This window comes from Papio anubis, chromosome 12 (assembly GCF_008728515.1).
Source record: "Papio anubis isolate 15944 chromosome 12, Panubis1.0, whole genome shotgun sequence".
Classification (NCBI taxonomy): Eukaryota; Metazoa; Chordata; class Mammalia; order Primates; family Cercopithecidae; genus Papio; species Papio anubis.
Window position 1 is genome coordinate 66,250,760 of NC_044987.1, and position 27,577 is coordinate 66,278,336.

The 27,577-nt window shown below is 35.3% G+C and overlaps 1 protein-coding gene and 1 long non-coding RNA gene across 15 annotated transcripts in view; one reads left to right on the plus strand and one right to left on the minus strand.

Annotated features, from left to right (window-relative positions):
* ZNF215 (zinc finger protein 215) overlaps positions 1–26,887 on the plus strand; it is a 50,996-nt gene extending 24,109 nt beyond the window's left edge. For 11 of the 14 annotated variants that reach the window (XM_009186695.4, XM_017948679.3, XM_009186693.4 and 8 more), the window contains one exon: positions 35–2,758. In XM_009186695.4, coding sequence (XP_009184959.1) covers positions 35–876 — 842 coding nt within the window. In that variant the 3' untranslated portion in view covers positions 877–2,758. Of the gene's footprint in view, positions 1–34; positions 2,759–5,266; positions 9,906–26,615 lie in introns of those variants that run through there. The other 3 variants (XM_017948681.3, XM_017948680.3, XM_031653274.1) reach the window with 3 other exon arrangements.
* On the minus strand, positions 768–27,374 carry LOC110741227. The gene is made up of 4 exons (XR_002517098.2): positions 27,066–27,374; positions 25,955–25,995; positions 3,615–3,734; positions 768–872 (listed from the first exon to the last, which is right to left on the minus strand). It is a non-coding gene; the product is annotated as an uncharacterized LOC110741227 (long non-coding RNA).
* Positions 27,375–27,577: the final 203 nt, after the last annotated feature.

Sequence of the window (27,577 nt, forward strand, 5' to 3'; positions counted from 1 at the left end):
TTTCTAGTTCATGGCATTTTTTATTTCTCTTTAGACATGCAGAGTATTTCTGGAGAAGAATCATCCCATGGAGTGATGATAACAAGGTTTACTGGAAGTGGACACCCTTCTTCAGATGTCTGGAAAGGTGAGAATTGGTTACATAGGAACCAGAAAAAATGGGACATAAATTTGCCACAAGAGGCTTTCATTCCTGAGACAACCTACACTGAGGAGGAAGATTTTGAGTGTAGTGAAAATAAGGAAAGCTTTGATATTAATTCTGTTAGCTCAATTTGTGCTATACAACAGGGAATTTCTTCAAGAAAGGGGTCTCCAAAATGTGACAAGTTTAAAACTCACTTCAAATTTAATTTAGACACAGTAGGTAAGCACCATTTAGAATATGAATATGGGAATGACTGGAGTCTAAGTACAGATATTCAGCACCAAAAAAGTCATACTACAATGAATTCCTATGAATGTTATCAATGTGGGAAAGCCTTCTGCCGAAGTTCATCCCTTATTCGACATCAGATCATTCACACAGGAGAGAAACCCTATAAATGCGGTGAATGTGGGAGATTCTTCAACCGACGTACAAACCTTACTAAGCATCAAAAACTTCATGCTGAAGCAAAGGCCTGCACAAGCAATAAATGTGGAAAGGCCTTCAGTGAAAGTGAAGACAGTAATAATCCAACACTCCGTTTTGGAAATAATTTCTATGAATGTGTTAACTGTGGAAAATCCTTCAACCGGAGCTCCTCTCTTATTCGACACCAAATGATTCATACAGGAGAGAAACCATTCAAATGTAAGGAATGTAATAAAGCCTTCAACAGGAGTTCAAACCTTGTTAAACATCAAAAACTGCATACTCGAGTTAAGTCCTGAAAAAAGAAAAAAATGAAAGATTAATTACCTTCAGTCAGAATGTAGAACTCATTCAACATCATGAATTTATGCTGGATAAAATCTCATGAATATAATGTAGGAAAACATTTGTCAGATTATTCTTTAAATGATATCACAGAATTAATATTGGATAGAAATATTATTGGATAGAAATCTGTTTGAAGGAATTTTCCTGGTTTTCAGATGAAGCCATAAGGCTTTGGAGTTAAACATGGTATCACCGTACAAGTGTTTGTGTATCATTATTTTGATATCCATTACCCTTACCTCTCCCTAGTTCATAAATAGGTCTATAGCATACTAATATCCACTTGATTTATTGATGAAGTAAACATTAGGCAAAACCAAACAATACTCTTGGAGTTGATATTTAACAAAATTCAGCCCTTATAAGAAGGTCACAAGAAATCAGGAGCTCATGAAAATATAAGAGAACACTTCTAAGGACAGAAATCTCTGAATTAATGGCTAAGACAACAGTAACAGCCATTTACTCCATTCCTGACAATACTCTTTGCTGTCTTGCTACTGAATGGAGACTAGAGTTGGGATAGGGTTATCAGTTGCAATGGGAGAAGTATGTATTGCTGTTAATCTATATGTATTGTTAAAATCTGCATTTGTTTAAAGTACAGCAGGTCCTTGAAAAATGTTTTTGTTTTGTTATAATGTTATAATTGTTATGATGTTGATGAGAAAAATATCGATTCCCAGCCAGGGACACTGTGTGGAGTTCGCACACTCTCCCCGTGTCTCCAGGTGCTCCAGTTTCAAACCCCAAAGATGTATACATTAGGTTAACTGACATATCTAAGTTATCTCAGTCTGAGTTTGTAAGGGAGTGTGCCCTGCAGTGGAGTGGCTACTAATCAGGGTTGGTTCCCACCATTGCCCTGAGCTGCTAGGATGCTCTCTGTCTACCCATGGCCCTGTACTGGAATAACAGGGTAAATAATTATCTTACCTGTTTTTATTAATCCTTCTTAAATGTGTATATAGCTCAGATTTATTTTAATGTCTAATATTGGAAATATTTGGGGTCTTTAGAAGTTTGATGATGTTGTGACGAGACATTTGCCATAGGAACTTAACTCTTGTTTGTATCCATTAGTCTACGGTAAAGTCGGTTTTGTTATACATCATTTCACTTAAAGTTGCAGTTCCTAAGAACCTATTAATGATGTTCAGTGCAGACTTACTGTACCTTTGGGAACCTAGGCTGGAGAGACATCCATAGCCTTAGGTATATCATTTATACCAGACATTATGAGGTTACTAAAGTCTCCTAATACTCTGTACACCAGAACTCTGCCTTCTGTAAACTACCTCAGGATCCCATCTGGTTCTTGAGCCAAGAAGTATGACTTAATCTGCCCCAAAAAATTCACACTGGAGACATTCCCAATTAATGATGATGGTAGCTTTTTGTGAAAGTTCATACTTTATTCAAAGGCAGAAAAGGTATACTGGAGTGAACTCCTATGATTAGTTAAATAATGTCAAAAATCTATGTTTGTTCATCCTTTATATTGTAACACAAGTTTTATTAGGACAAAGCCCTACATAAGTAATTGATACAGAAATTCGTATAAACAAGAGGTAACTTGTAGAGAAGCCTAACAAGAGAAAAGCACTCTGAATGTAAAAAATTCTTGAGGTATAGTTCATTCATCAAAGTACTTATATTAATGGATTCTGATTTTTTAACTTTAGGTATTCCAAGTCCAATATTTCAGTTTTGAAAATAAGCTGTGATTTTCTTTTGGATGGTTGAAAGATAGAAGTACTATTTTCATTCTTTATATTCTTTGAACAACTAGCTATTTGAGCCTAAATAAAATACTTATTTTTTTCTCTTAAATCTCCAAGCTTTCTTTAAAAAGTGTTTACTATATTCACTAAGTTTAACATCACATAGTTTCAAATAATTTTTGGAGTACATTTAAAGCTCCTGCAGAGCATTTATAGCCAATTAACATCTTCTCACAGCCTGTTCCACAAGCCTATTTATTTAGTACATTGTATTAGAGTTCTCTAGAAGGACAGAACCAATAGGATAGATGTATATATAAAGGGGAGTTTATTAAGGAGTATTGATTTACACAATCACAAAGTGAGGTCCCACAATAGGCTCTCTGCAAGCTGAGGAGCAAGAAAGCCAAGTCCCAATTTTACATAGAGTCCAAGTCCCAAAACCTCAAAAGTAGAGAAGCCGACAGTGCAGCCTTCAGTCTGTGGTTGAAGGTCCAAGAGTCCCAAAGCTGAAGAACTTGGAGTCTGATGTTTGAGGGTGGGAAGCATCCAGAACAGCAGGAAAAAGTTGTAGGCCGGAAGACTAAGCCAGTCTAGTCATTCCAATTTCTCCTGCCTTTTATTCTTGCCACACTAGCAGCTGATTAGATTGTGTCCACCCAGACTGAGGGTCCGTCTGCCTTTCCCAGTCCACTGACTCAAATGTTAATCTCCTTTGGCAACACCCTCACAGACACACTCGGGAACAATAATCAAGTTGGCACTCAATATTAATCATCACATATTTGAGTTTTACTGTATACCATCAAAGGTAGATATCTAAGCTGAAACATGAAGAGTGTAGATTAACCAGGTTGTGTCTAGCAAGTGTGGAAATGTTAGGAGAGATGATAAAGGAAAAACAAGGGGCACAAAGCTATAAAGGGATGAGGGCATGGCATGTTCAGGAAACAAAGTTCACTTACTAGAATACAGCATTGGGAAAGAATGCAGCTTTCATTTCACATAGAGGTAAAGCTACAGAGAGACTCAAGGGGCACATCATGAGAGGTCTTGTAAGCCCCTTTGGAAGTTTCAGCTTCAGCCTAAAGGTAATAGATAAAATTGTTAACTACACATTTAGTACTCTGAAAATGCTAATTGAAGTAACAAGACAAAACTCAAAAGGAGGAGAAAATCATTTGCTGCTGATATGGTTGACCATCATGACAACCTAATAAAATTCATTGAAAAACTGTAGATTTAATACATGAATTTAGATAAGGTAAATATACCAACTTTTCTCAAAAATAATCTTGAATAAGTGGAAACCTATGTCTGGATGGGAAGACTGCTATCGAGATTTTGAGTCTCTACACATTAAACGACAAATGAAAAATTCTAATCAGATATTCAATGGGGAGGATTTATTTCACAAAATGATTATATAGTTTACTTTGTAGAAGTAAGAAAATAGTTGTGACCATTTTTTTAAAAGCAAGGTAATGAGAACATTACTAGTAACATAGTGTGATACTAGTCTATTGACGTGTGAGACAATTGTTTATAATTAGACCTAGGTGTTTATAAGAATTTAGCATATAATAAACTGTCACTTCAAATTAGAGTGGAAACATTCAATATTTACATATATATCATATACAGATGTATACATATATGAATATATATGATATACGTTGATATATTTTTTGAAAATTTGACCATGCTGTGGAAAACTGGTCTAAAAAGTTAAATGCCAGTCTCAACCAATAAACAAGGGAAATTTTCTATTTTCACTAATACTAAAATACTTAAAGATCACATATTGGGCTGATAGACAACATATAAAAGGAACAATGATACTCAATTTTAGTGGGACTCTCAAGAAATGTAACTCACATGCCACTATGGGAATGCAAATAATTACTTTCTGGAGGGCCAACTTGACAATATATATTGAGAGTGTTTAAAAAGTCAAGTTACAGGAGGGAACAGCACAAGTTAGGATTCAAAAAATCACAAGACCGCATGAGCTCCAGAGAGTGACAAAGAATGTACAGTCTGTACAAAGGAAGAGCGATGGGAGTTGAAGAAAAGACCAGCATCCGGCCTACAAAAAGGAAGGAAGGAGCTGCAGAAGTCGGCCCGATCAAGCAAAAAACAAGTATGAGTCAAGAACCACCAGATTCACACTGAGCAGCATCAACAATCACCTAGAGGTGAGGCCAAAGATGAGGATAATAGGGGTAAAGCAAGTGCTTCACCCAGACTCTCTTTCTTCTACTTAAATACATCATAAGCACCTTACTAGGCTGTCCAGCTATTTCATTTTTAGAGAGTTGTAATCCAGGTGTCATTGCTGTAGATTGCCATGGATCGACACTCTGATTATCCATGTGCTTTTCTGCAGCCTAATGCTGAATCCCGCTTAGAGGATCTATTTTGTAGAGCTGCTTTGGTCCCAGTCTTCATTTTCCTCTGGGTCAGCAGGAAACAGATGTCATTCTCAATTTTAGAATAAGAATAGTTTAATATTATGGGACTATTTTTAAAGGTGTGGGCAAAGTTTAGGGAAACCACAAGAAATAGGAAAATACCCAAAAGCTAGTAATCAGGGTTTTTTTGTTTTTATCCTCAGGCCTAAAAAGGCAAGACAAAGGAGTCATCACCAGAAGCTAGGAGTCATACAAAGAGGGCCCTTTGGTAAGAGCTGCAACCTGAGGTCTAGGAAAGCAACAGTCAAAATCAACCCTCCTGTCTCCTGCCAGGGACTCCCACTGGCTATAGCCATGGAGTTAAAGAGCCCGTTGATGTCACCCATTTAGGCTGGCCTCCCAGAGTGGAGAAAAGTGGAGAGTGGATCTAGAAGGGAAAATAGAGGATATCTGGTATGGGATCCAGATTGATCTGATAAGGGACTTATTGTGAACCTCAGCCCTGCCATATATATCTATAAGTCACATCCTTGGAAGTCCAACTCCTTCTTGGGCTGGTTTCTGTACCCTATTATGTTATCTAAAGCAAGTGGAAGTGTATTTTTTAAGTTTGGCCATCTCACTTGGTAATGCTTGGTGTCTTCACCTTGTAGTGTAAGTGGTTCTTACAGGGTGGTCCCCAGACCAGCAGCATCAACATATCTTAGGATTTGTTAGAAATACTAGTTCTTGGGCCCCACCACAGACCTAATCAGGCAGAAATTCTGGAAAATGGACAGTAATTTTTCTTGTAACAAGCCCTCTAATTCTGATGGAAGTTTGCAAACCTCTGATCTAAGCTTGACATCTGGGCCTAATCTTACCAATGATGCTGATTGTAAGTTTACATAATGTTTCTAAAATTGGCCTTGCATCAGCTATCACCTATATTTTTCCTGTGTCATATTGTATGTCATAAGCCCTTGTTTCTGAAAGGCCCTTGTATTCTAAGTTTCTCTTCAGAGAGAAATAATATATTCAGAAACTATCAATTGTTGATGCCCTTCTCAAGCAAATTAACAGTTCTACCCATTTTCTTAGTGCCCAGTATTTCTAGTCTACTCATCCACCTTTCCTGGGCATGGTCTAATTTAAAGAGTCTTAGCATACATTTAATTAGTGAATTCAATTGACTTAATCATATAGTCATGTAACTACCACCATAATCCATATATAGAACAGTTCTACCACTACAGAAAATTCTCTCCTGTTCTTTTATAGTCAAGCTGTTCCCTCAACCCCAGCCTTCATGACCACTGATCTGGCCTCTCTGTATATAATTTTGCCTTTTTCAGAATGTGATATAGGTGGATTCATATGGTATACAGGTTTCTTAGTCTGGCATCTTTCACTTAGCCTACCTAATTGAGATTCAGACATTGTTATTGCATCTTATTTATTGCTAAGTAGCAATAAAATATAATTACTATTAAAATGTGGTTACATATATTCTCAATATATGAACCATCTGAGTTATTCATATATGTGTTATTTTTAATTTTGTTATTTATTCATACACAGGAATAACTCAGTTATTCATTCACCAGTTGAGAGACATTTGGATTGTTGGAGTTAAGTATTAAAAAATCACAAATATTTTTAAGAGTTTGTGTTAAGATATGTTTTCATTTCTCTTGGTATATACCTAGGTGTGAGATTGTTGGGTCCTGTGGTAAGTGTATGTTTATCTTCATAAGAAACTGTCAAACTATTTCACAAAATGGCTGTATCACTTGGCATTCTGACCATAATGGATGAGAGTACCTGACGTTCCACTTACTAACATTGGATATTCCCAGTTTTGCTTTGCTTTAGCTATGGTGTACTAGAGTAAGTTCACATTGGCTCACAAAAAGTAACTGTTAAATTATCAGGAATTTTGTGAGCTAAGTGAAATTATGTTATAGCTTGGAATCAACCAAGATTTACACCACAGAAACTGACAAATGCTATTAATCAGGGTTTTTTTTTTTTTTTAATGTTTTTTGGAGACCTAGCTAAACATTTACCATACCACTATGTTAGCAATTGTAATAAGTATGTAATAGTACCTCAGTATCGCTTCAATTTGCATTTTCTGAATGATTATATTATATTTTCATGGGCTTGTTATACATATATTTTTGATGAAATGTCTTCTTAAATCTTTTGGCTATTTTTAAATCTAGTTGTTTTCTTAAGTTTTGACAGTTTTTTATATATTCTAGATGGAAGTCCTTTATTGGATATGTATTTTGTGTAAACATTTTTTGCACAGTCTATGGCTTGTCCTTTCATTTTAAACAGTGTCTTTCAAAAAGAAGTTTATAATGTTAATGAAGTTAATTTTATCAGTTGTTTCTCTCATTGATTGTGTTTTCACTGTCATACCTAAAATATTTCTCCAATTTTCTTCTAGAAGTTTTAGAGTTTTAGGTTTTACATTGAGGTTTATGATCCATTCTTAGTTAACATTTGTATATTATGTGAGGTATGGGCCAACCTTTATTTGCTTATGGATATCCAGCAGTTTCAGTACTATTTGTAGAAGACTATAGATTGAATTACCTTTGAACATGTGTCAAAAGTCAATGAACTGCTATGTCAGTCCATTCCTGGAGTCTGTTTTCTTTCACTGATCTTTGTGCCTATCCTTTCAGTAATACATTAGTCTCTTCATTAATGAATATTTAGCCTTGAAATCAGATCATGTAAGTCTTCTTAGTTCTTTTTTTTTTTTTAATGTCTTTGGCTTTCTTGTTCCTTTGCAGTTCCATATAAATTTTTAAACTTAGCTTATTTTTACAGAATAATCAAGATGAGTTTTTATTGGGCTTGTATTAAATCTAAAGATCATCTTTTGTATATGTGTCTTTTAACACTGTTTTACATACATTAGTGTGTGTTGAATGTAATCACTCACTGAAATAACATTCTCAAATGAGTGCCCAAGTAACATTCTAAGAAGACTCTTTTATACATTTGTATTTAAACAAAGTTTTACATGCATTACATCATAGTGAATACATCCATTTGTTGAAATACTACTACTCAAGCTGTACAAGTAGAACTCCTACATCATCTTTTATACATGGATCTTCACATGCATCATTTGTGGTGAACTGAGATGTGGCCACCACATTAATGTGAGTAAACAGTGTTGAAAGACAAAGATACAGAAGAAATATCTGAGTGAAACTTCCACACCAAACTGAGAACAGTGTTATTTCAGTAAAGGTATATTGAACACTGTAATACATAATATACAGAGTTTAAAGTCACACATGTAAAAGTGTTTCTGAGAGTGCCACTTGTGTACCAGGTTGAGAATGGTGTTATTTCAGTGATTGGATGTATTCACTACTATGCAATGATGTAAAACTTGTTTTTAAACACATGTATAAAAGATGTTTCCAAAGTGCTACATGGGCATCAATTTGAGAAACATGTTTTTAGTGTGCAAATATGCTCACTCTGTTCAAACAATGTTTAAAGGCACCTAAATAAAAGATGTTTCTAGGACTGCTATTTACAGACAAATCTAAAGATCAATTTTGGGAAATTTCACATTTTAAAAATACTGTGTCTTCCAATACATAAACGTGGTGTGTCTTAAAGTTTTTTATATCTTTTGTCAGTCTTCTGTAGGTTTCAGCATACAGAACTTACAAAGATTTTGTTAGATATACTTCCATGTAATTAACATTTTTAGTACATTATAAATAGTACTGTTTTTGTAACTTGAATTTCCATTTGTTCATTCCAGTGTATACAAACAAAATTATTTCATATTGACTTAGCTTCCTATAAGGGTGCTAAATTCACTCTAGTAGTTTTTTGTTATCTCATTGAGTTTTTTTATATAGAAAATCATGTCATCTGTGACTCCTTTTTAGTATTTTAGTTCTGTCTTCAGGGAGGATACTGGTCTTTTAATTGTACGTCTTGGTCTAGTTTGGATTAGACTAATGCTGGTATAATTAGGTGAGTTGGAAAGTTGTTCCTTATTTTCTATTTTCTGGAAGAATTTCGGTAAAACTGGTATTATTTCTTCCTTAAATATCTGATAGAATTCTCCAGTGAAACCTTTAGGCTCTGAGCTTCCTTCGTTGGAAAGTTTTAAATTATGAAATCTATTTTTAAGAGAAATAGAGCTATTGAGAGTTATTTGTTTCTTCTTGAGTGAGCCTTAGCACTTGGTGTTTCAAGAATATACCATTAAATATTACACAGCCATAGAAAAGAATGAAATCATGTCCTTTGCAGCGGCATAGATGGAGCTGGAGGCCGTTATCCTAAGCAAATTAATGCAAGAACAGAAAACCAAATACCGCATGTTCTCACTTTTAAGTAGGAGCTAAACATTGAGTACACATGTGCATAAAGTAGAGAACAATAGACATTGGGCCTAGTTGAGGGTGGAGGGTGGCATGAGGATTGAAAAACTACCCATCAGGTACTATGCTTATTATCTGAGTGATGAAATGATTTGTACATCAAACCCCAGTGACACACAATTTACCCATGTAACAAACCTGTACGTATCCTCCCCAAAACTAAAATAAAAAATAAAAGTTGGAAAGAAAAAACAATGTTTATGTCATCTAAGTTGTGGACTCTATAGGCATAATATTCTATGGAAAGAATTGTTCACAATATTATCTTGTTTTCCTTTTAACATCTATAGGATCTGTGGTCCCTTCTTTCCTGATAGCGTAACTTGTATTCTCCATTTATCTCTTAGTCTGGCTAATGGTTTATCATTTTCATTGATTATTTTTCTATTTTTAATTTCATTTTTATAATTTTGTTCCTTCTGCTTGATTTGGGTGTACTTTTTTGTTTCTTAAGGTGGATGCTTATTTTTTTAAGTATATGGGAAATTGACATTTCTTTTATTACTTATTACACTTTAAGTTCTGGGATCCATGTGCAGAACAGGCAGGTTTGTTACATAGGTATACACGTGCCATGATGGTTTGCTGCATCCATCAACCCGTCATCTGCATTAGGTATTTCTGTTAATGCTATCCCTCCCCTAGCCCCCTACCCACTGACAGGCCCTGGTGTGTGATGTTCCCCTCCCTGTGTCCATGTGTTCTCATTGTTCAACTCCTACTTATGAGTGAGAATATGCGGTGTTTGAGTTTCTGTTCTCGTGTTAGTTTGCTGAGAATGATGGTTTTCAACTTTGTCCATGCCCCTGCAAAGGACATAAACTCATCCTTTTTTATAGCTGCGTAGTATTCCATGGTATATATGTGCCACAATTTCTTTATCCAGTCTATCATTGATGGGCATTTGGGTTGGTTCCAAGTCTTTGCTATTGTGAATAGTGCTGCAATAAACATACATGTACATGTGTTTTTACAGTATAATGATTCATAATTCTTTGGGTACCCAGTAATGGGATTGCTGGTCAAATAGTGTTTCTGGTTCTAGATCCTTGAGGAATCTCCACACTGTCTTCCACAATGGTTGAACTAATTTATACTCCCACCAACAGTGTAAAAGGGTTCCTATTTCTCCACATCCTCTCCAGCATCTGTTATTTCCTGACTTTTTAATGATTGCCATTTTAACTGGCGTGAGATGATATTTCATTGTGGTTTTGATTCGCATTTCTCTAATGACCAATGATGGTGAGCTTTTTTTCATATGCTTTTTGGCCGCATAAATGTCTCCTTTTGAGAGGTGTCTGTTCATATCCTTTTGTTTGTTTTTTTCTTGTGAATTTGTTTAAGTTCTTTGAAGATTCTGGATATTAGCCCTTTTTCAGATGAATAGATTGCAAAAATTTTCTCCCATTCTGTAAGTTGCTTGTTCACTCTGATGATAGTTTCTTTTGCTGTGCAGAAGCTCTTTAGTTTAATTAGATCCCATTTGTCTATTTTGGCTTTTGTTGCCATTGCTTTTGGTGTTTTAGTCCTGAAGTCTTTGGCCATACCTATGTCCTGAATGGATTGCCTAGGTTTTCTTGTAGGGTTTTGATGTTTTAAGGTCTTACATTTAAGTCTTTAATCCATCTTGAGTTAATTTTTGTATAAGGTGTAAGGAAGAGGTCCAGTTTCAGTTTTCTGCAAATGGCTAAGCACTTTTCCCAACACCATTTATTTAATAGGGAATCCTTTCCCCATTACTTTTGTCAGGTTTGTCAAAGATCAGATGATTGTAGATGTGTGGCAATATTTCTGAGGCCTCTGTTCTGTTCCATTGGTCTATATAGCTGTTTTGGTACCAGTACCATGCTGTTTTGGTTACTGTAGCCTTGTAGTATAGTTTGAAGTCAGGTAGCCTGATGCCTCCAGCTTTGTTCTTTTTGCTTGGGATTGTCCTGGCTATATGGGCTGTTTTGTGGTTCCATATGAAATTTAAAGTAGTTTTTTCTAATTCTGTGAAGAAAGTCAATGGTAGTTTCATGGGGATAGCATTGAATCTATAAATTACTTTGGGTGATATGGCCATTTTCACAATATTGGTTCTTGCTATCCATGAGCTTGGAATGTTTTTCCATCTGTCTGTGTCCTATCTTATTATACATTTCATCTCCTGATTACTCTGAATTACATTTTAACTTCTCTGTGTGGCTCACATATATGGGGCTTTTTTTGTTTGTTTGTTTGTTTGTTTGTTTGTTTTGAACAGGCACTTTGGTATGTAACAAGGTTTGAAATCAAATTTAAACCTGGGCACAGGTGGCTCACACCTGTAATCCCAGCACTTTGGGAGGCCAAGGTGGGTGGATCACTTGAACCCAGGAGTTCAAGACCAGCCTGGGCAAAAGGGCAAAATCCCATCTTTACAAAAAACACAAAAGTTAGCCAAGCATGGTGTCACATGCTTGTAATCCCAGCTACCAGGGACGCTGAGGTGAGAGGATCACCTGAGCCCAGGAGGTTGAGGCTACAGTGAACCATGAGCATGCCATTGAACTGGGCAACAGAGTGAGACCCCATCTCAAAAAAAAATTACTTATATTCATGTCCCTATTTTCTAGGTAAATGTTTTAATAAAACAAGGCTTGAATAAAACAAGCTGCTTCTGGTTTTCCAAATGCCTCTCTAATTGTTCATTACATTCTATGATTTCTTTGCATGAGAATTAGTCACTGGCCTATCTTTCCGTTATTATGCTATGTGCTGATTCTTCCTAATAAACTGGGTACTTTGGTGTTGAATCACTGGATTTTATTCAGGTTTCCATTTCTAAATGAAAACCAAAATGTGAATTTATTCCATGTCCTTATGCTTTTAAGAAAGAAAGAGCCCTCATATTGACAATTAGAATCTCAGTAACAGTGACTTTGCTTCCAAAGATACACTTGTAAACTGTGAAAGAACATGTCAAGTACATTGTCACTTTAAAGGTCATTACAATTTCTGTTTACTTTCCTGTATCAAATTTTCTCTAAATATACATTTGAGCTACTCATTGTAGAATTAAGAAAACCCACATTTTTCCTGATTATCTTAATCTCTGATTACTGAGGTATGATTGCCACCACAGAGAAAAAGCTCTACTAAAAAGATATACTTTTTTTCCAAAAGCAAACAAGAAAATTTTCAACCTATGTGTACAAATAACTTGAATGTACTCCATTTTAAATTTTGACTTTGGAATCACATAAATGTTTTATATAATTAAACATAATTGCATCAGTAAAGTGAAAATAGCTAAAAAAAAAAAAAAAAAAAAAAAAAAAATTAGTTAAAACTAATGAACCCAACTATATATTGGTAGTAAAAGCACAGAATTATCTCAAGATTTAAAATATAGTATACTTACTAAACATGATGGATTATATCCTAAGAAAAAAATTGCAAAGAGCTTTAAACTACATAATAATGCTCTCATCTTTCATAACTGATATTAGCATTGGTAGTCTGTTATTTTTTATTGTTTGAGATGGAGTCTCGCTTTGTTGCCCAAGCTGGAGTTCAGTGGTGCAATCTTGGTTCACTGCAATCTCCACCTCCTGGGCTCAAGCAATTTTTGTGCCTCAGCCTCCTGGGTAGCTGGGATTACAAGCACCTGCCACCATACCTGGCTAATTTTTTGTATTTTTAGTAGAGATGGGGTTTCACCATGTTGGCCAGGCTGATCTCAAACTCATGACCTCAAGTGATCCGCCCGCCTTGGCTTCCCATAGTGCTAGGATTACAAGCGTGAGCTACCACACCTGGCCAGCATTGGTATTTTGAAATATATATCAACCCCTATGACATATTCTTGTTAAAACTCAATCTATTCAAACTTCTAGATCTATAAGTGCAGAAAACTATGGAAATATGAATAATACAGGATGATAACACTACAAAATGCAATCAGTGAAATAAAAATATAAAAATCTGTACAGAAAAAAAGGATCCAATTTCTTTAACAAAATGCATGAGAACAACTTATAGATGACAAGCGACTTAAGAGGCGTATTAACCAAGTCCAATGTCTTGCCCTTGTTTAGATCCTGATCTGAACAAATCTACTGTAAAAAGATATTCTTGTAACAATTGGGAAAAATTAAACATGGACTAAATGTTAGAAAATATTCAGTATTTACTGCTATTAACTTTGTTAGGTGATAAAATGTATTTTGATTATTTTTTAATCCTTGTATATTAACAGTACACACTAAAGTGTTTACGGATGAAGTAGTGCTTAAGATTTGCTTGAAAATACAGATGAAAACGAGATAATTTAAACAAGAATAACAAATTATTGACAATATTTAAGCTTGGTGATGAATAAGTGGGCATTCAGTATACTGTTCTCCCTGTTTTTGAAATTTTCCATCCTGAAAAGTTTTTAAAATAATTTACCCTCTCTATCTCACTTGTGTCAGTGTGCAGGTACCTACTACAACATATGCTCTGCTTCTTCCTGAGCACACAACTAGATATTCCCAGACTTCCTTCCTTGCAGGTACATGTATACATGTGATAGTTCTAAACAATGGAATGTGCACCAAACATGATAAATGAAGCTTTCAGAGCCGCCCCATACAGCCCTGTGGGGGAACTCTATCGTGTTCTTCTCCCTTGCAAGTGATTGGTAGAACAATGACTAGAGCAATCTTGAAAGCCAAGTGTTGAAGATGACAGAGTGCAGATATCCAGAGTAATCTGAAGGGTCATGTGGAGCAAATACCCCTTCAGCCAGCTTTAGCCCTGGACTGTCACATGAAAAAAAAAAAAAAATGGATTAAGTTTGGATCACTACATTTGAGCGTATTTCTTAGAGAAGTCTGCCTCCTTAACTAAAAAGAATCATCTCTTGCCTGAATCCTGACTGCCTAGCACAGTGTCTGAACATAGCAGATGTTAAAAAATGTGTAAGTATAATAATCCTAAATCTTTTCCGTCACATCTGTCAACAGTGAATCATATCTCCTTCTATGAGAGATTATTCTTCCTCCGTAGCAGAGTTGTTGCTCCTCTGCATTTACCTAGCTCTTTGGGCTAGCTTGTATTGCAGTCTTTTCATTGCAGTTTGGTAATACCTTCTCCTCTATCTCCCTGAAGATAGGAATAAATTTTTCTGTACTATTTTGTATCCCATCACCAATCAGAATGCCAGGAATATAGTAGATGCTCAATAAATACTAACTAATAAACGCCTATCATAGAGAAAGCATAAAATGTATAGATTAAAACATGAAAATCTCTATCCTGGCTAACATGGTGAAACCCCGTCTCTACTAAAAATACAAAAAATTAGCCGGGCACGGTGGCGGGCGCCTGTAGTCCCAGCTACTTGGGAGGCTGAGGCGGGAGAATGGCGTGAACCCGGGAGGCGGAGCTTGCAGTGAGCCGAGATCACGCCACTGCACTCCAGCCTGGGAGACACAGCGAGACTCCGTCTCAAAAGAAAAAAAAAAAAAGAAAAAAAAAAAAAAAAAAAACATGAAAATCTTTGAGTTCTTTGAGTGCATATCTTTAGAAAGGAGCAGAGAAGAAAAGTGAGAATTATTAGATTTTTCTTTAAGAGGATAAGCCAAGAAATAGGAATTAGAGATACAGAAAATTGTTAGGAAGAAACCTATGAAATGATATAAGTTCACACATTCTGATTCAGTCTTAGTTAAAATTGTTATCAAAACCATAGACATAAAGTCAAAACAATATTTAGCAAGAACTCAAGCTGGGAAGAGAATGTTGATACAGGTGTTTTGAGTACATAAAGCAGGGTTAGCCATTGTCTTAGGAATAAACTGGAAAATGTTAAAGAGTACTTACAGAATAGCTAACAAATTTTAAATTAAAGTCATTTTTAAACTACATATTGTCACTGTAAGGTTGTTTTTGCCAAGTCTGTTTACTAAAGGAAAATTTTTTCCCTGTACTACTCAGAGATTTGTTTTAATAGTTGTCTTTCCAAGACTACTCATCTGGAACCTTGAGACTGCCTACTATAATCTGGGAAACCACATTAAATGTTTGAGATAATTATATTTCTTAATTTAAAGTTATAGATCAGGCATCAGTAACCCCTCCCCCTTTTTTTCTGTAAAGAATGAGATAGTAAATAATTTAGGCTTTATAGGTTATATAGTCACTCTTTGTCAAAACTACTAAATTTTTTACAAAAGCAGCCATAAGCAATACATAATGAATGGGTATGACTATGTTAAAATAAGATTTTATTTACGAAAACAGGTGACAGGCCAAATTTGGCCCATATAATTCATCAGCCCCCTTTAGACTAAGTTTATCCTACGAGACTTTTTTTTTTTGACCAATATTGTAGCAGTTTATTTCCTATAAATTCACAGATTGTTTTTTATATTTAACTCAATATTGAATAACTATAAACACTGTAAACTCTCCTACTAAATTGGGAATGTATCTAAGGTTTTCTCCTTGCAAGAGATTTTTGCAAGTAAAATTCATGAGTGATTTTAATAAATGGATTTTAAATTAGAGTGGAAGATCTTTTACTTTCATAAATTCCAAAACTCTTATATAAATCAATGGAAGGTGGAATTTCAAGGAAAGTAGAAATCTTCCCTGGCAAATGCCAAAGAAATTTTGACAGAGATGAAACTAAAATAATTCCATTATATTGTCCCATAAAATGATTACCAGGACAGTATTAGTAGAGTAGTGTGAACTATAAAATTGTAGAGCTCAAGAGGCTAGAAAGAGCTGATCTGTGGAGAAATTCAGACTCTGTATTTCCAATGTCATAAAATAGCCCTCAGCATTGAAAGGATTTTTAAAAATCTTTTAATTTGGAATTTTTGTGGGTACATAGTAGGTGTGTATATTTATGGGGTACATGAGATATTTTGATACAAGCATGCAATGTAAAATAATCACATCATGGAGAGTAGGGTATCCATCCCCTCAAGCATTTATCCTTTGTGTTACATCTGGTTACACACTTATCTTTAAATGTACAGTTATTATTGACTACAGTCCCATTGTTGTGCTATCCAATAGTAGGTCTTAATTAATTTTTTTTTGTTCCCATTAGCCATCCCCACCTGCCTCCCTGCGCCCAACTACCCTTTCCAGCCTCTGATAACCATCCTTCTATTCTCTATGTCCGTGAGTTCAATTGTTTAGATCTCACAAGTAAGTGAGAACATGTGATGTTCATCTTTCTGTGCCTTATTAACATAGTGATCTCCAGTTCTATCCACATTGATGCAAATGACTGGATCTCATTCTTTTTTATGATTGAATAGTACTCCATTGTGTATATGTTCCACATTTTCTTTATCCATTCCTCTGTTGATAGACACTTATGTTGATTCCAAATCTTAGTTGTTGTGAACAGTACTGCAACAAGCATGAAAGTGCAGATATTTCTTTGATATACTGATTTCCTTCTTTTGGATACATACCCGACAGTAGGATTTCTGGATCAGATGGTAGCTCTATTATTAGTTTTTTGAGAAACCTCCAAACTGTTCTCCATAGTGGCTGTACTAATTTACATTCCCATCAACAGTATACAAGGGTTCCCTTTTCTCTAAATTCTCACCAAATGTTATTGCCTGTCCTTTGTGTATACGCTATTTTAACTGGGGTGAAATGATATCTCATTGTAATTTTGATTTGCATTTCTCTGATCAATTATGTTGAGTACCTTTTCATATGCCTGTTTGCCATTTGTGTGTCATCTTCTGATAAATGTTTATTCAAATCATTTGCCGAGTTTTTGACTGGATTATTAGATTTTTTTTCCTATAGAGTTGTTTGAGCTCCTTAAAAGAAATTATTTCTTAAAAGTAAAAACAAAATAAATCTCATGTAAAAGTGGCCTGAGTATCATAAAATTTATTTATTTTCCAAAAAGTCCGATTAATGTCTTAAAATATGAAATGTTGAAACAGAGACCAAGGATGCTAACATCTTATGATGAAAATAAGGGCCCGGGTGAGGTACATGAGAATAAATTCAGAGAACTGGCAGCGTTTAATTGATGAAGAAGCACCTACATTGAATTCAGAAGAGCATATGAGCTAATCAGTATACAGAAGATATGTGAAAATGATGTTGCAGTATTGAGGGAACTTAGCTGACTTTTGTCTTATTCTCAGACAAAGGAAACTTAGAGGAGTTTTTGTTGTTGTTGTTTTATTTAATAATTCCATTTAAGAAGAAATTGGTTCCTCTCTGGCTAGCAAATACTTTTTGGTTCTCACCTGGAGAGGTAACTTACAGATTATTTTATTCTCCACTAATCATCACTCTTCCTCAAGGTCCAGCTGAGTGATTACAATTGGCTTGAAAAATCAGTATCTTGTTTGTGGAGAGAAATGTACATGTATATGTTTTCTGTTTCTTCTATCAGCTTCCTGTGGCTGCTATAGCAAATTACCACAAACTTAATGGCTTAAAACAACACATCTTTATGTTCTTAAAGTTCTAGATATCAGACGTCTGAGATCAGTTTTAATGAGAAAAAAGTCAAGATGTTGGCAGCATCGTGCTCTTTCTAGAGGGTCTGGGGAGAAGCTGTTCCTCACCTTCTCTAGCTGGCATTCCTGGGCTTGTGGCTATATCACTTCAATCTCTGTCTTTGTGGTCGTATCACCTTCTCTTCTGTGTGAAGTTGATAGGGACTGAATTGTGTCCTCCAAAATTCATGTGTTGAAGCCCTAATTCTGAATACCTCAAATGTGAGGTATTTTCCCCTTTTCAATGGTTTCACTTTCTGTGTGGTCAACCATAGTCTAAAAATATTAAATGGAAATTTCCAGAAATAAATAATTCATAAGTTTTAAATTCTGAGCCATTCTGAGTAGTCTGATGAAATTTCGCTCTCCTGCTCTGTTCCACCATGTCCAGCACAGGATGTGAATGATCCCATTGTCCAGCATATCTGTACTATAAACTCTACTTGACAGTCACTTAGCAGATACCTTGGTTATTAGATTTTTAAAATTTTGGTGTATATAAGGCTCTGTATTCTCCGAGGTTTCAGGCATCCACTGGGGGTGTTGGAATGCATCCCCTGTGGATAAGGAGAAACTATTATATTTGGAGACTGGGCCTCTAAAGAGATGATTAAGTTAAAATGATACCATTAGAGTGGGCCATAATCCAATCTGTCTGGTATCCTGATAAGAAGAGGAGATTTTGACCCACAGAGAGACCCAGGTATGCATGCAAATAGAGAAGGAACATGTGAAGACAGATGGAGGCCTCAGAAAAAAATAACAAACCTGCTGACACCTTGATCTTGGAATTTCAGCTTCCAAAATTGTGAGAAAATAAATTTCTGTTGTTTATGCCATCTAGTCTGTGATATTTTGTGATAATGAATACACTCTTGTGACAACAAACCCACTCCTAAGATAACATTAATTCATTCATAAGGGCAGAGCCCTAACAACCTAATCACTCAGAATTGAAATATATATACACAACACTGTTACACTGAGTTTTAAGTTTCCAAAACATGAACTTTGAGGGACACATCTAAGCCACAGCAAAAGGAAATCATAAAGATCAGAGACTCAAATCTGGGAAAAGGCAATAGCTCACTGTTGGTGAATTTCACCTCCATCAGTGTAATATCTCTTTTTTTCTAACTAACATTACTGAACATTTACTACCCAGCAACTGATTCAAAAATAATGTTTTCTCCCATTTATATGAAATGTCTAATATAGGTAAAACAGTGTTCAATTAGTGAACCCAAGTGTTCAGTAGGAGAGTGGCTAAATTTACTATGATATATTCATAAAAATAATACTCAGCAATAAAAAGGAATGTGCCCCTACACATGCAACATGGATGAATGTCAAAAATATGCTGAGTAAATGAAGCCTTAGAAGAGAAAATAATCTATGGTTTCATTTACATGAAGTTCTTGAACAGGCAAAATTCATCTATGGTGGAAAACATTCAGAACAGAGATTACCTCTGGTGGATGGTGTTGGGGACTGATTAGAAAAGGGCATTTGACAAAGCTCAGTGAATATACATTTAGGAGCCAAGTTGAAAACAAATATTGGACTCTGATTAATATGTATGCTGCAATATGTAGGAGACAGTATACTGATGTCTCTAGTTTCACTTGAAATGATTGAAAAATAATATGGATTGATGGGTAACAGAAAAATAGACAGAGGGACAGATATGATAAATCCAATATGGTAGAAGGTGAATAGAAGATCAGGTGTAGTGGCTCACACCTGTTATTCCAGTGCTTTGGGAAGCTGATGCAGGAGGCTCACTTGAGGTCAGGAGTTCAAGACTAGCCTGGGCAACATAGCAAGTCTCCATCTCTACCAAAAAAAAAAGTATTTACTGTAAAATTCTTTCAACTTTATGCTTGAAAATGTTCATAATAAAATGCTGGAAACATGGTTAATATAATCCACCTAAATACTTAATTTTAAAACATTAATTGGAATTAGTTGAATTATAAGATGAATAAAAATGAGAAATGTAAACTCATAAAATTGAAATATGTTTTCCAGCTCTATCACCGCTAAGATAGTGTTGCTGCCTAACAACAGCAGCACTTCTGCTCACTATTGTAATAAAATTACCGTGTCTCCCATTGCCTAAATTTTATACTGTTTTAAAGCTCTTATCCACCAAAAGGAACAAGCACACCTTGCCATATAATGCCAAATCTTGGATCAGTACAGCATAAGGAGGTATATATGTGCCAATTATCAATTTATTGTCTCTCAGCCCCCAGTCCCCCTTTCTTTGTCCAGCTCTATGATACTGCACTCTGAGTGACATAGTAGCAATACTGTTTCCAAGAATATCAGGGACAATGTTGAAAGGATAAAGGAATAAATCTAAAGGGACTCCTGCTAGCAAATTTTACAATTTGCTTATTGCATAACACAGTAATAATAAAATAATAACAATTGTGGTATATTAGAACAAGCTGAGTCTGTGAAAAACCACAGATTTATAATAACCTGATTTTTAAGCTTTTAAAAGAAGAGTTTATCTATATGGACATTGTGTCTCTTCTGTTACTTATATCTGTTTATAAGTATTTGCTCTTTCTGTCTGTGTAAGCAGGAAAGACAAATACTGTGAATAAGCCAAATAGTCCAATTAAAAGGAGGAACTATTTTAGGAACAGTAATGAGTAATCAGTGCTGTGATTTCCACATAACACCCAAGTAGAAGAAGGAGGTTAAGTAGCATGTTTAAATGTCCTAAAGAGGAGAAGTAACTCAGCCAAATTGATTCTTCATCTCCTAACAGGTAGCTCTATTAATTATAATAAAATACTAATAAAAATTTGTTGCTTTTAAATGTTATTAACAGACTAAGTCAAAATATAATGACATATAATGACTTATAAAGTATTGACCAAGAAAATAATTTTAAAATATATTGCTGAGACGACTGGGGATAGCGGGGCAAGAAAATAAAACCTACATGACAGCTATAAATATGATAGACTTACAGATATAAAATGTATTTTTTAGAAGTTCATTTTGTTTTTCAACCAACTTCCTGAAATGTAACCTAGAAAATTATGTCAATCGTTAATACTAAAAAGCAACAAGCACACACACACAAAAAAAATTTAAATGCTAAAAATGAAGTTCAGCCCAATGATCGGTGGTTCAGGATTATATTATTTTGGAAGAAGCATTAAGTTCCTTTGTCAAGAATCAATCAGTTAATAACAAATCTCAGAAGCTATGTATGTATGTCTTTTGTGTTTGCTCTGTTAAAATTACTGCAGTCATTGGAAGAAATCAAAATAATACTAAAACTCCAAGAAAAATTAAAAATACAGCTTATTTTGCTACAACAATTACATAAAAATTAAAATAATAAATGAAGTAAACATATGTTATTTTAGAACAGGTTTAGGTGTAACTATAGTAATGTTCTGGAATCATTATAAATACCAGTTTGATATTTAATGGTTTGGAAGTGATTCAGAAGGCTCTACAATACTAAATTCACTTGCAATTGTTTAAAATACTTCAATCAAAGTTTTAATAAGTCAGTGCTCTAGAAAAATTAGTTTTCAATGTTTGAATTATTAAACATTTTAGTTTAATAAACTAAGTGTACAAATAATTTCAGTTTTCCTTTTCGTTCCTGGGTATTAAGTAATCTATCAAAATCAGCCAGTCATTTGAAAAATGAAATTAAACTGATCTTAGTTTACTTTTTATAAGAATATAAATTCCAAATGTATCAAAGTTTTAAATATGAGAACTAAAATAATTTTTTAAAACTAAAAGAACATAGATATATCTTTTTAAAAATATTATGAAGTGGAAATAGCAAACCCAGAGACATTGTTTTAAACCTGTTAAAGCTTTTACATATTAGAAAATATGAATAAAACCAAATTAAACTGGGAGAAATCATTTCACTACATATGGCAAATGAAGTGCTAATATCTCTAACATAAAATGCTGATAAAAATAAGGAAAAATAAGGAAAAGACAAGGCATCAAGTAGAAATCTGGCAAAGGATATAATCCAAAATGCTACAGAAAATGTCCAAATGAATGTTAAATACATATAAAGGTGATAGGCTTATCTAATATTTAAAGAATTATAAAGTTTAACACCAATACAGCATTTTTTCTCTTATGAGACTAAAAGCCTAAAACATGTGATAGTACTCAGTATTGGTAAAAGGATATAAAAATTAACGTATATACTCTCAAACTCTATCTTTGGTGGTATGAAGTGGTAAAATATTTCAGGAAGATAATTTGACAATGTCCATTATTATTATTATTATTATTTAAGATGGAGTTTCACTCTTGTTGCCCAGGCTGGAGTGTAACGGCACCATTTCAGCTAACTGCAACTTCCACCTCCCAGGTTCAAGTGATTCTCTTGCCTCAGCCTCCTGAGTAGCTGGGATTATAGGCACCCGTTACCACACCCAGCTAATTTTTTGTGTTTTTAGTAGAGATGGGATTTCACCATATTGGCCAGGCTGGTCTTGAACTCCTGACCTCAGGTGATCCACCCGCCTCAGCCTCCTAAAGTGCTGGGATTACTGGTGTGAGCCACCATGCCTGGCTGTCCCTTAACATTTTAAATGTGTCTATGACCTCCTTTATTCAATATATGCATGAAGATATTTGCCACAGCCTTGGTTGTAATAACAATATGGAATTAGGTCAAATATTTATCAGTAAGAGACTAAGTCATATTGTGCATATATTGAAATATGTGATAAAACTAAATTTATTGACAATCTGCCCATGATTTACTTTTATGGGAAAAAAGGAAGGTGAAATTTATTGTATATGGTATGATTCCATAGTGTGAAAACTAAAATATAAATTGGTATGTTGCTACCTGCACAAAGAGGGAAAAATTACATAAACTAACTTTTTAGAAGCCATTTTATCCAGATAGTAAGATTAAATTGGGTTTTCACAGTCTTTTACATTTCTCTTATTGAAGTAAAAAATAGTTAAAAAGAGAACAGACCAGTAATACGTTCCAAAATTGAATCAGTGATAAAAACCCTACCAACCAAAAAACTGCACTGGTCCAGATGGATTAACAGCCGAATTCCACCAGATGTACAAAGAAGACATAATATCAATCCTACTGAAACCATTCCAAAAAATTGAGGAGCGGGGATCCTCCATAACTCATTCTCTAAAGGTAGCATCACCCTGAGACCACAACTGGCAAAGGCACAATGAGAAAAGAAAACTTCAGACCAATGTCCCTGATGAACATAGACACAAAAATTCTCAACAAAATACTAACAAACCAAATCCAGCAGCATATCAAAAAGATAATTCACCATGATTAGGTAGGCTTTATTCCTGGAATGAAAGGTTGATTCAACATATGCAAGTCAATAAATGTGATTCATCACAAAAATATAAAAGGAAAAAAATCTCAATATTTACATAAAAAGCTTTTGATAACATCCAATGTCCCTTCATGATAAAAAGCCCCAACACACTAGGCACCTAAGGAACATACCTCAAAATAATAAGAGCCATCTATGACAAACCCACAGCCAACATTATACTAAACAGGCAAAATCTAGAAACATTCCCCTTGATAACTAGAAAAAGACAAAGATGGCCACTCTCACCACTCCTATTCAACTTAGTACTGGAAGTCCTAGCTGGAGCGATCAAGTAAGAAAGAAATGCATCCAAATAGGAAAATAAGTCCAGCTATCTCTCTTCACTGATGATATGATTCTATACTTAGAAAACACTAAAGACTCTGTAAAAAGGCTCCTAGAGCTTATAAACAATTTCAGCAGTTTCAGGATACATAATCAATGTACAGAAATCAGTAGCATTTCTATACACCAATAACATTTAAGCTGAGAGCCAAATCAAGAATGCAGTCCCATTTACAGTAGCCTCAAAAAGAATAAAATACCTAAGAATACAGATAGCCAAGGAGGTGAAGAATCTCTACAAGGAGAGTTACAAAACACTGTTAAAAGAAATCGAAGATGACACAAAAAGAAAAATGTCCCATGCTCATGTATTGGAAGAATCAATATCATTTAAATGGCCATACTGCCCAAAGCAATTCACAATTCAACACTATTCCTATCAAACTCTCAACATAATTTTTCACAGAATTAGAAAAAACTATTCTAAAATTAATGGAACCAAAAAAGAGCTCAAATATCCAAAGCAATCCTAAGTAAAAAAGAACAAAGCCAGAGGCATCACATTACCCAACTTCAAACTATATACTACAATGCTACAGTAACCAAAATAGCATGATTCTGGTATAAAAACAGACACACAGACCAATAGAACAGAATAGAGAATCCAGAAATAAAGCCACACACCCACAACCATCTTATCTTTGACAAAGTCAACAACAATAAACAATGGTGAAAAAACTCCCTATTCAATAAATGATGCTGGGATAACTGGCTAGCCATACGCAAAAAAAAAAAAAAAAAAATGAAACTAGACCCCTACCTAACACCATAAACCAAAACTAACTCAAGATGTATTAAACACTTAAATATAAAACCTCAAACTACAAAAATCCTAGATGAAAACCTAGGAAACACAGCTAAGTCCTCTTGCAACAAAACCCAAAATTGACAAGTGGAACCTAATTAAATTAAAGAGTTTCTGCACAGCAAGAGAGATCATCAAAGGAGTAAACAGACAATCTAGAGAATGGTAGAAAATATTTGTAAACTATGCATCCAACAAAGGTCTAATACTCAGAATCTGTAAGGAACTTAACAAACAAAAACCCTATTAAAAAATGAGCAAAGGACATGAACAGACACTTTTCAAAAGAAGATAAACAAGCAATCAACAAATATATGAAAAAATGCTCATCATCACTAATTATCAGAAAAATGCAAATCAAAACCCCAATGGGATACCATCTCACACCAGTAAAAATGACTTTTGTTAAAAAGTCAGAAAAATAACAGATGTTGGTGACGCAGCATCTGTTTCTCTGTTTCCCTGCAGAGAAAAGGGAATAATTATACATTGTTTGTGGGGATATAAACTAGTTCAGCCAACTGTGGAGAGCAGTTTGGAGAATTCTCAAATAACTGAGGGTCGGACTACCATTTGACCCAGCAATACAACTTCTGGGTACATACACAAAGGAAAATAAATCATTTTACCAAAAAGACACATGCACCAATATGTTCATAGCAGAACTATTCACAATAGCAAAGACATGGTGACCATCAATGGTGGATTATATAAAGAAAATGTGGTACATATATACCAAGGAATAATATGAAGCCATAAAAAAGAATATTATGTCTCTCACAGCAACATGATACAGCCAGAAACCATTACCTAAGCAAAATAACACAGAAACAGAAAACCAAATACCACTTGTTCTCATTTATAACACGGAGCTAAATATTGGGTACACATGATCATAAAAATGGGAAAAATAGACACTAGGGAATACAAGAGGTAGGAGGAAAGGAGTGGGAAGAGTTGAAATAAACTACCTTTGGGTACTATACTCACTAACCGGATGACAGATTAATTTGTGCTCCAAACTTCAGCATCGTGTAATATACATTTGTAACAAACTTGCACATGTACCCCCTGACTGTAAAATAAAAGTTGAAAAAAGATAAAAGCAAAAGAAATAAAAAGAAATCCACATGTATGCATCTGGTATGTATATCTATCTTTTGTGATCTTTTCAAGAATTCGTTTAGAATGAGCCAGTTGCCCTGCAGCTTATTAACTCAGAGAAACTAGTCACAGTCAAGTTTCTGAAAATGCAAAGATGCAGGTAGATGATAAAGCACTCACCAAAGTAATAACATCCATTGTAGTCTCTAGTAACCAGTCAATTGTTCTTCTACTATAAACCTTGACATATCACAATATGCTGCCTTTCAAATTGCACCAGCGCCACCTCTGACAAATTACATGGCATTTCAGCATGGAGGGAGGAAGGACTTACCTGGGATTTGGCCATTTCTTCTTTTTAGGAGAGTGGGAGAACTGAAACAAAAAAAAAAAAAGAAAGAAAAAGAAAAGTAATTATAATCAGAGCGTGCCTTACAGCTCCAGATTGATCACTTTTAAAACTTCACTTATCAGCCGGGCGCGGTGGTTCACGCCTGTAATCCCAGCACTTTGGGAGGCCAAGGCGGGCGGATCATGAGGTCAGGAGATCGAGAGCATCCTGGCTGACACGGTGAAACCCCGTCTCAACTAAAAATACAAAAAATCAGCCAGGCGTGGTGGCAGGCGCCTGTAGTCCCAGCTACTCGGGAGGCTGAGGCAAGAGAATGGGTGAACCAGGAGGTGGAGCTTGCAGAGAGCCGAGATCGTGCCACTGCAGGCCAGCCTGGGCAAAAGAGCAAGACTCCGTCTCAAAAACAAAACAAAACAAAACAAAACAAAAAAAAACCTGACTTATCAACTATATCTAAGAACATTCTGTAGGAGACCGAATCCCTGCATCCTATGTAAGGAAGAACCATGTCGAAGTAGTGAGACTTGTCAGATTCAATATTAAGTAAAAATTTGGAGCAACAGCAATTCATAATCATAACCAATGCATAATCTGTTCAATTACCTTGTAGAGAATTATACCCATGACTTCCTCACATCAATAGGGAGAACACACTGAAGGAGGCAGAATGAGGAGCACTAAGCCCTGCAGTAGAAGATGGGGACGGCAGACTCAGCTTGACTAAAGAAATCAATCACATCTTGGCAAAGTAAGCCACTCTCATTTGTGTCTGGATTGGAGTATGATGAACATCAGAAAAGGGCTCTGTAATCAGCCTTCTTTACTAGGCCTTAATGTAACTGATTTTCCCTTTATTATCTCCTAAATTCCGAATTTTAAACAGCATATAATAAAGCCTTTTTGTGCAGCTTTCTATCCAGGCACCAAGAGGGGAAACCAGCTCTTATATGCAGAACTGACATACAATGCCTTCCTCCAAAATGCTAACAACGACCAACCCTCTACCCTCAAAAGTGAACTGGTTGAGGGCAAGACTTAGGTGTCCTATCACACCAAATCCCAGATAAAGCAAACAAGACAGAACTAAACTGACCTGTGTTTGTTCTTCAGCCTCCCCATCAGAGTTGAACTAGAGATGACTCAAACACAGAATCATTAGGGTTCCTGGGGTTTGTGGTAAAATGGAATATGAGATATGCTAAAGATGTTTTCACTACAAAACACTCATAATAACCAAATAAATATAACATGTTGATAATTTTGAACTTTACCTGAGCTATGTGATCCTAGAATCCTCTTAAGAATCTAGAGTGCAGTGGCTGATGCCTGCAATCTCAGCACTTTGGGAGGCCAAGGCAGGCAGATCATAAGGTCAGGAATTTGAGACCAGCCTGGCCAACATGGTGAAACCCCATCTCTACTAAAAATATAAAAATTAGCCAGGCATGGTGGCGGGTGCCTACAATCCCAGCTACTCAGGAGGCTTAGGTAGAGAATTGCTTGAAGCCAGGACGCAGAGGTTGCAGTGAGCCCAGATCATGCCAATGCACTACAGCCTGGGTGACAGAGTGAGATCAGTCTCAAAAAAAAAAAAAAAAAAATTAT